This window comes from Sinocyclocheilus grahami, unplaced genomic scaffold (assembly GCF_001515645.1).
Source record: "Sinocyclocheilus grahami isolate Dianchi unplaced genomic scaffold, SAMN03320097.WGS_v1.1 scaffold591.1, whole genome shotgun sequence".
Classification (NCBI taxonomy): domain Eukaryota; kingdom Metazoa; phylum Chordata; class Actinopteri; order Cypriniformes; family Cyprinidae; genus Sinocyclocheilus; species Sinocyclocheilus grahami.
This window is the reverse complement of record NW_015505770.1, coordinates 635728-645517: the sequence shown is the minus strand read 5'-3', so window position 1 is coordinate 645517 and position 9790 is coordinate 635728. Positions and strand designations below refer to the sequence as shown.

General features: G+C 38.4%; 1 protein-coding gene across 1 annotated transcript; it reads left to right on the top strand.

Annotated features, from left to right (window-relative positions):
* Positions 1 to 2589: 2589 nt before the first annotated feature.
* LOC107557156 (protein C3orf33-like) lies at positions 2590 to 7884 on the top strand. Its single transcript, XM_016240486.1, has 7 exons — positions 2590 to 2698; positions 2880 to 2932; positions 3072 to 3078; positions 3178 to 3331; positions 4217 to 4377; positions 4658 to 4659; positions 7614 to 7884. The coding sequence occupies exons 1-7, from the start codon at positions 2594 to 2596 to the stop codon at positions 7882 to 7884; spliced, it is 753 nt and encodes a 250-aa protein (XP_016095972.1). The 5' UTR covers positions 2590 to 2593.
* The last annotated feature ends 1906 nt before the right edge of the window (positions 7885 to 9790 follow it).

The window sequence follows — 9790 nt, the reverse complement described above, 5'->3', positions numbered from 1 at the left end:
TATATATATAATACAAATTAATAATATTAAATGATTAAGCATTAAAAGAACTAAGCAATTAGTTACTACTGCCCTTTTATAATATCTAAATTTTATTTAAATAATTGATAATTTAGATTGAAATCAACATACTCTTTGGTGTCTGTACTTCTATTCATTGTGAAATGTCTTTCTCCACTAGGTGGCACTATACAGCATGTATGTTGCTTGCATGGCCTTTCATGCCAAGGTCAGTGACCCTGTGATAGGGGGTACCTACATGACCCTTCTGAACACTGTGACTAATCTAGGAGGGAACTGGCCCTCTACTCTAGCTCTATGGCTGGTAGACCCTCTCACCTTTAAAGAGTGCCAGGGAGCCCCCAAGCAGACGTGCGGTTCGGTTGAAGAAGCAGGGGTAAGTGTTTAATTTAATCATATTTCCAGGCATTTGCTAATTGGTGATGCTTAACTATGCCTGTAATTTGAATCTGTTCTTATATTGTCTTCAGCTCTGTGTCAGAGAGGGCGGCACGTGTGTGACAACACTGGACGGTTACTACGTTGAGTCTGTGGTGTGTGTTCTGATCGGTCTCTGCTGGTGGATGTTCTTCGGGAAAAGAATGAAGCGGATACAAGAAGAGAGCCCCTCTGCGTGGCATTGCAGGGCTGTCAAATAACATAATCCGTACTGGACTCTGTCTCTTGTTTTAAAGTTACTCCATGCCTTGCCCTCTCTTTCCTTCTCTGAGTAACTACTTATTTTTGTCATGCTACAGCAGGCCTGTAGACAGGCTTTGAACTCTTTGATGACTGAAATAGTAGAATATACTGTACTATTAAATTCTTAGCATATCTGTTGCAGTATCCCCAAGAATCAGAGCTTTTATGCCAAATTGAAATCTGTAAATCTAGAGATGGCACTAGCTTATGTGTGAAGTACATGATACACAGTAATGGCATGACATTCACTGCTCAGCTGCCTATTTAATCAAGCATTTGTCTTGAGTTCCTGTGCCTTGTGCTTTTCTGTTTCTAATATCATAGTTTTCTCCCAAACAGACTGTGGGTCTTCTGACATCATACATGACATATGCATGAAGATGTAGTTGCTGCAAAATTCACATTTCAGCTTTTATGCTTTTTCTCCAGAAAGACTTGATTCTAATCGAGCTCTTCAGGTGGAATGTACATATTTATGCAGTTAGACCCAAATTGCCTCAGCAATCACATGATTGTGAATGTAACTGGTTGTAGTACTATTGAAATTGGTTATAGTGGTGGAAATGGTTTTCTGTTGTTTTCTGTTATGTATATAAATCGCAGTAATCTTAAATGACCCAGCTATCAATATAAAAAGCAAGTGAAGAAAGTTAACTATAACTTCTGCAAGAACAGGGAAAAAATTATTGACAAAGACTATATTTGCTTTTTTGTTTTGTTTTTGGTCTTTTTCTTTGTCTTTTTATGGCCAGTCAATTTTGAATGTGTATAACTGAACTTAATATTCATGAAACCAGCTGTCTTTTAAGACAACAAATTTTGTTAGCGCTACCAAACCCCATGTCAACAAAATTAATCATTAGATTTTCTATAAATGATTTCGACTTTTCAGCAGCGGAGAAGAAAGCCTAGAGTTTACAACTTTAACGTTTGTTATTGGTTGACCGGGATATTTATACAATCACCATCACTTTAACTAAAAGTTGGTTTTCACTGATAACTAGGGATAATTTAAAGAGATTGTTCACCCAAGACTGACTATTCAGTCATTAGTTACTAATCTTCATTCTTCAAAACTGTATAACTTTCTTTAATAAACACAAAAGAGGAGACGTTAGGCACAATTTAAATACTGTTGGTAAACAAACAGCTTTTTTTTTTACCCCCTCCATACTATGGAAGTCAATGGCTACCGGCAACTTTGTTTCCCACCATTCTTCAAAATATCATCTTTTGTGTTCAACAGAAGAAAGAAACTCATACAGGTTCGGAACAACTTGAGGTTCAGTAAATGATGGCAGAATTTTCGTTTTTGGGTGAACTATTGCTTTAAGTACTGACAGCCTCAGTCTCCATTCATTTTTAATCTTACATCATCTTTTCTTTGAAAGTGAATGATGATTAAGGCTGTCATCCTGACAAATCATCTTTTGTGTTCCATGGGGGGGGGAAAGCCAAATTAGTTTGAAAAAACATGGACTGAATGGCAGAATTTTCTTTCTTTTTTTTTTTCTTTTTGTAAACTATTCCTGTAAAATACTGTACTGTATGGCTAAATATTTTACTTGCTGTAAAATGTTCTTCATGCAAAATTCTTTATATTTGTAATCTTCATTAAGTGTTCACCTTATTTTGTTTTATGTCATATAGTGGGGAGAGGGTACAGCTGCAGTGTGACATTGGATCTTTGTAAATACTTGTTTTTACCAACATTCCCAAACTCTTATGTAAAATAAATTAATATCTTGTATACAAATAAATGAAAGGAAATCGGATCCATTTGTGATAAGCTTTCCCATGTAAAACGGAAAGCTCATTTCACTATTTTGGCCTAAGGCGCTACCCTTAAACAGTGGGAGTGGCTACATTTTGTAGTTCTTCTATAAACAACATGCCGCGAGGGTTGGATCCTGCAGATGTGAATGAGGAGGACAAGTCCTCTAAAAATGTCATTGCACATATATCACAGTTTGCTGATAACTTAACGTTTATCCGGGTAAGTGACAGATTTGAACAATAGGTGTCATTTAATTTCATTAGAAATATATGACTGCCCATGTACTGAGAAACTGAGTTAGTGAACTACATACTGTAAATGACAGCTGCCCGCGCAAGACGCAGTAAATGTTATACTGCTTTATCTTATGTTGTGCATATTTTAATGTGCTCCCCAACAGAACATCAGCACGTGTCTTGGTCTCGCGGGTCTTCTCATCATAGCATCAGACTGGTAAATAAATGCACCACACACACACACACTTTATTTCACGCAGCTCCTGACAGTCCATATGTTAATGGACTCTGAGTTTAAGTAAAGTCTTCATGCAGATGCTTTCGTTTTTATATTTGAATTATGTTTAATGGGAAAGCATGACGGTGTTGTTATGGCATTCACCAGCAGGGGATCCTGATGCCCTGGAACTATATTGATGTTTTTTCTTGTCTTGGTCATATTTTCCTGTCCTTATTTTGCAGATTACAAAATTTGGCACCGCTGCTGATATTCCAACACGATTCATTGAGAGAAACATCAGTATCAGAGGAAGACTAAGCAATATTACAGAAAAAGGGCTTGAAGTGGAACACATTCCAATTTATGTCCCTTTGCTCAGTCGCCTACTTACTAAATGTAAGGAACCACACAACCCTCTTTTGCAGTCCTTCAGGAAGACCCCCTCACACACTTTAATTAAAAGTCCTTTCAGTAGGCCTGCACATTTATTTCACAGCTGTCACAGGGACCACTGTGTTCATCTGAACAGCTGGTCTCCATTATGACTCAATATTTAAAAGCCCATTTCTCTTAGAAACTGTTTTATCTCCTGCTGTGTCAGTAAGTTGAGAGATTTTTTTTTTGTCCTGCTGAAAAAAGTGACTTTGCCTTTGAACTTGGATTCAAGTCCATTCACTTGGTCTTTTAACTTAAGTCACTGAAGCATGAAAGATTTCTTTCTCCCGTCATCCTGTTGTTACACTCCAAACTCTGCGAAATCTCACGTTGTTTCAGAACTGAATCAAATTGCCACTGAATTGTTAACATTTGCACATCTACAAGATTGTGTTTCAGTATTTTCAAATGATTCTCTGTAAACCAGTTAGTGGAAAGAGGCAAAGTAATTATATTATGGACCATCCATGCCTTCAAAATGAGTTTAGATGTGATCCAAATATGCTATACCAGTCACATATCAACTCCCTGAAGTTTAGATAAGGAGATGTCACTTTGATTCACAGATGGCCTTGTTGTAAGCTTGACCTCTTGGTGCGTGTACCATATGGACGTATCTAGCATTCTCCTGTATACCAGAGACTAATATTCATCAGGATAGCATGACCTTACTGGTGTTGTTTACATAATGGTCCTCTCAGACCACAGAAAATGACATCCTTTAGAAGTCCTGCTGCTTTGTACTGACTCCGTAAACTATTTTCACATCGTAAAAGCACTTTGAAATTAGAGTCTTGTTGATATAGCGTTTAAAAGCGAGATGACAACTCACACTGGCTTCAGCAGGTCATTCCTTGACCCTTCTGGATGTGCGTCTGGCTGGAGTGGAGCTGACCGCAGAAGGGCAGGACTGGATTGGTCAACAGCTGAAACCAGCTGAGACAGTGTGGCTCCGACTGATCGTTCGACAGAACGAGACCCTCCACTCCCTAGTGTCAGTTAACAGGGTAGGTGCAATATACCAGATTAGCACAGGGTCAGATGCCACCATGAAAGTGGTTAGCTTGACAGAGGGAGCACGGGCTTTTCAAAGACAAAAAATAAAATCCAGTTGAGGGAATGAGTTAAAATAAGAAATATCTTGATTTGTTGTTGTTTAGCCTATTTTAATCATTTTGAGTTTTGAGACCCCCAAATGGGTCTCAACCGGTTAACCAGTCTGGTTAAGAACCACTGCTTTAGATCTAATATCATACAAGTTTTTAATTATTAAATGTTGATAAACAGGGGTCATGGAAAGCTAGAAATATCAGTGAATTTCAAATGTGTTGTTTCTAAGCCTGAAAAAGTTTTTTTTAATTATTATTTCTATACACGCTTTCTTTCAAATTATTAAAAAATATATATATTAATCACAATCAACTGGAAAAATCATGAAAAAATAAAGGAAAGTTCAGTGATGAAATGTAATAATTAAATGATATATTAAATGTAAATTAAATTTGTAAAATAGATGTTATAATTTGTATGTTATTAGTCACACTGTGCTTAAAACACGGAAATCCATTAGATCCACTTCATCACATTATTCTTTCAGGGCTCTCTCTAACACCTGTGTGAATGAGGAAATTTCGAGGCATGGATTGACTAGGACTTCTCCTTTTGTGGGTCTGGACCCTCACTCTCGGATCTACTGGCGTCTCTATAAGCGCTTTCTGAGGGCCGAGAGCAGAGCAGAGAAGAATGGGAAAGGCCTGTGGAAAGAAGAGAGTCGCTGGGAGAGAGCTGCTAATGTCTTGAAGAACAATATGCTGGTCATCTCAGTTAAGAAACTCTTCAAATGGACATCAGGGACTAAAGAGAAGTGAAATATATAATATATGAGGTATATTGCTGATCTCAGACCTGAACTAAATGGATATGGTGAGCAGCAATTAAACTAGAAATGATTAAAAATGTCATGTGTTTTTCTGCTTACTTTTACTTTGACCTGTGAAGAATATGTCTCTTCAGACATTTCCTTATTCACTTAACATGAAGACAGACATCTCTAACACATCGTGGTGTTGTGTAATCCATCACATTATTCATGCTGTCCTACACCTCTAGCGTTGGACACCATCGTTATATTCCTGACAACCAGAAAGCTTTTGAACTCTTCCCTGCTCACATAAATCCATATCCCACAGACCTCTCGGTTTTCTCTTTCCCGGGGAGGCGGGGAGTGCTTTGTCACGATGACACGGCAGTGGGGGTCTACCGATGCCCCCATGGAGACAATGAGGAGGAGGGATCCCCATTACTATAGAAACATCATACTCGAAAGACAAAGTGCATCAGGGTGCCACCTTCTCAGGGTCCTAAAGGCCTTAGTACTTGGAGACAGCGAAAAGAGGCTAGAAGAGGAAAAAAAGGTACTTGAATGGAAGAAAATATATCTAAAAGATGAAGACAAAGGTTTAAAAGACAATTAATATTCAGGGTTCCCACGCTTCTTGAAAGTACTTGAATTTCAGACATGTGGATTCAAGGCCTGGAAAGTACTTGAAAACTAACATGGGTCCTTGAAAGTGCTTGAATTAAATTTGAAATACATTTTGTTTATGCAGGGATTAAAGTTTTCCATCGCTACGACGGATTTCTGTCAATTGGAAAAAAACATTTGGGGAAAAGAAACATGTAGCGCATTGTTGTTGTTCTGCTGGCACACCAAAAATCATTCCCGCCACGGCTGCAGCTTCTCAGTGACAACATAGTGACGCCGCTCACATCATTCACAGTCGGGTTATTAGCAGAGAACACTGAGCAGGACTTGAATTTCAGCGCGGGACTGTGGCTATTAATTACAATTGTACTCATTCCCGCATTTGGGGAAAAGAAACATGTAGCGCATTGTTGTTGCTCTGCTGGCACACCAAAAATCATTCCCGCCACGGCTGCAGCTTCTCAGTGACAACATAGTGACGCCGCTCACATCATTCACAGTCGGGTTATTAGCAGAGAACACTGAGCAGGACTTGAATTTCAGCGCGGGACTGTGGCTATTAATTACAATTGTACTCATTCCCGCAGGTTCCGCACTTATAACGCGATGACGGAACGTATCATTTGCACATGCTTTTGAGTCTTGAGAACTCACTCGCACTCTCATTTTCTGTGTGCCCACAGATCGCGATAAGGAGAGTGACAGCTTTTAATAGTTATTAAGGGAGTTTGCAAATGTGATATTGATTCAATACAACATTTCAGTAAACAAGTACTGCCTGATTTCGCTCTATTTCTTTAACTAAAATAGTTCCAAATATAGTAACAGCTCAGCCACTTGCATCTCTAAAAGCAAACACAGCTGAGTTTCATTCATTCAATGAAAGTGCGCTTTTGAACGTATCTAGTGAGTCAGTGATTCATGATTACCCATTCATAAAGACAGTCACTTGCTTCATTCCTGAATGAATCAGCCGTTTGAACGAATCAATTGAATTAATGATTCAGTGATCAAATCAGTGACTTGTCGCCACCTGCTGGCGGATTTAGTTTAATTTTTAGCATATCATTTCAGTTATTTAAATCATTTAATAAACAGTGGGTACGGAAAGTATTCAGACCCCCTTAAATTTTTCACTCTTTGTTATATTGCAGCCATTTGCTAAAATCATTTAAGTTAAATTTTTTTCCTCATTAATTTACACACAGCACCCCATATTGACAGAAAAACACAGAATTGTTGACATTTTTGCAGATTTATTAAAAAAGAAAAACTGAAATATCACATGGTCCTAAGTATTCAGACCCTTTGCTCAGTATTTAGTAGAAGCACCCTTTTGATCTAATACAGCCATGAGTCTTTTTGGGAAAGAGGCAACAAGTTTTTCACACCTGGATTTGGGAATCCTCTGCCATTCCTCCTTGCAGAGCCTCTCCAGTTCTGGCAGGTTGGATGGTAAACGTTGGTGGACAGCAATTTTTAGGATGTGTTGTTTCTAAGCCTGAAAAAGTTTTTTTTAATTATTATTTCTATACACGCTTTCTTTCAAATTATTAAAAAATATATATATTAATCACAATCAACTGGAAAAATCATGAAAAAATAAAGGAAAGTTCAGTGATGAAATGTAATAATTAAATGATATATTAAATGTAAATTAAATTTGTAAAATAGATGTTATAATTTGTATGTTATTAGTCACACTGTGCTTAAAACACGGAAATCCATTAGATCCACTTCATCACATTATTCTTTCAGGGCTCTCTCTAACACCTGTGTGAATGAGGAAATTTTGAGGCATGGATTGACTAGGACTTCTCCTTTTGTGGGTCTGGACCCTCACTCTCGGATCTACTGGCGTCTCTATAAGCGCTTTCTGAGGGCCGAGAGCAGAGCAGAGAAGAATGGGAAAGGCCTGTGGAAAGAAGAGAGTCGCTGGGAGAGAGCTGCTAATGTCTTGAAGAACAATATGCTGGTCATCTCAGTTAAGAAACTCTTCAAATGGACATCAGGGACTAAAGAGAAGTGAAATATATAATATATGAGGTATATTGCTGATCTCAGACCTGAACTAAATGGATATGGTGAGCAGCAATTAAACTAGAAATGATTAAAAATGTCATGTGTTTTTCTGCTTACTTTTACTTTGACCTGTGAAGAATATGTCTCTTCAGACATTTCCTTATTCACTTAACATGAAGACAGACATCTCTAACACATCGTGGTGTTGTGTAATCCATCACATTATTCATGCTGTCCTACACCTCTAGCGTTGGACACCATCGTTATATTCCTGACAACCAGAAAGCTTTTGAACTCTTCCCTGCTCACATAAATCCATATCCCACAGACCTCTCGGTTTTCTCTTTCCCGGGGAGGCGGGGAGTGCTTTGTCACGATGACACGGCAGTGGGGGTCTACCGATGCCCCCATGGAGACAATGAGGAGGAGGGATCCCCATTACTATAGAAACATCATACTCGAAAGACAAAGTGCATCAGGGTGCCACCTTCTCAGGGTCCTAAAGGCCTTAGTACTTGGAGACAGCGAAAAGAGGCTAGAAGAGGAAAAAAAGGTACTTGAATGGAAGAAAATATATCTAAAAGATGAAGACAAAGGTTTAAAAGACAATTAATATTCAGTAATATTCAGGGTTCCCACGCTTCTTGAAAGTACTTGAATTTCAGACATGTGGATTCAAGGCCTGGAAAGTACTTGAAAACTAACATGGGTCCTTGAAAGTGCTTGAATTAAATTTGAAATACATTTTGTTTATGCAGGGATTAAAGTTTTCCATCGCTACGACGGATTTCCGTCAATTGGAAAAAAACATTTGGGGAAAAGAAACATGTAGCGCATTGTTGTTGCTCTGCTGGCACACCAAAAATCATTCCCGCCACGGCTGCAGCTTCTCAGTGACAACATAGTGACGCCGCTCACATCATTCACAGTCGGGTTATTAGCAGAGAACACTGAGCAGGACTTGAATTTCAGCGCGGGACTGTGGCTATTAATTACAATTGTACTCATTCCCGCAGGTTCCGCACTTATAACGCGATGACGGAACGTATCATTTGCACATGCTTTTGAGTCTTGAGAACTCACTCGCACTCTCATTTTCTGTGTGCCCACAGATCGCGATAAGGAGAGTGACAGCTTTTAATAGTTATTAAGGGAGTTTGCAAATGTGATATTGATTCAATACAACATTTCAGTAAACAAGTACTGCCTGATTTCGCTCTATTTCTTTAACTAAAATAGTTCCAAATATAGTAACAGCTCAGCCACTTGCATCTCTAAAAGCAAACACAGCTGAGTTTCATTCATTCAATGAAAGTGCGCTTTTGAACGTATCTAGTGAGTCAGTGATTCATGATTACCCATTCATAAAGACAGTCACTTGCTTCATTCCTGAATGAATCAGCCGTTTGAACGAATCAATTGAATTAATGATTCAGTGATCAAATCAGTGACTTGTCGCCACCTGCTGGCGGATTTAGTTTAATTTTTAGCATATCATTTCAGTTATTTAAATCATTTAATAAACAGTGGGTACGGAAAGTATTCAGACCCCCTTAAATTTTTCACTCTTTGTTATATTGCAGCCATTTGCTAAAATCATTTAAGTTAAATTTTTTTCCTCATTAATTTACACACAGCACCCCATATTGACAGAAAAACACAGAATTGTTGACATTTTTGCAGATTTATTAAAAAAGAAAAACTGAAATATCACATGGTCCTAAGTATTCAGACCCTTTGCTCAGTATTTAGTAGAAGCACCCTTTTGATCTAATACAGCCATGAGTCTTTTTGGGAAAGAGGCAACAAGTTTTTCACACCTGGATTTGGGAATCCTCTGCCATTCCTCCTTGCAGAGCCTCTCCAGTTCTGGCAGGTTGGATGGTAAACGTTGGTGGACAGCAATTTTTAGG

Bases quoted from the DNA above. Each gene is read 5' to 3' on its own strand.
- LOC107557156 (XM_016240486.1), top strand. From the start codon at position 2,594: ATGCCGCGAGGGTTGGATCCTGCAGATGTGAATGAGGAGGACAAGTCC. The intron at 2,699-2,879 runs GTAAGTGACAGA...GCTCCCCAACAG, and splicing joins ATAACTTAACGTTTATCCGG to AACATCAGCACGTGTCTTGG. The intron at 3,332-4,216 runs GTAAGGAACCAC...TGGCTTCAGCAG, and splicing joins CAGTCGCCTACTTACTAAAT to GTCATTCCTTGACCCTTCTG.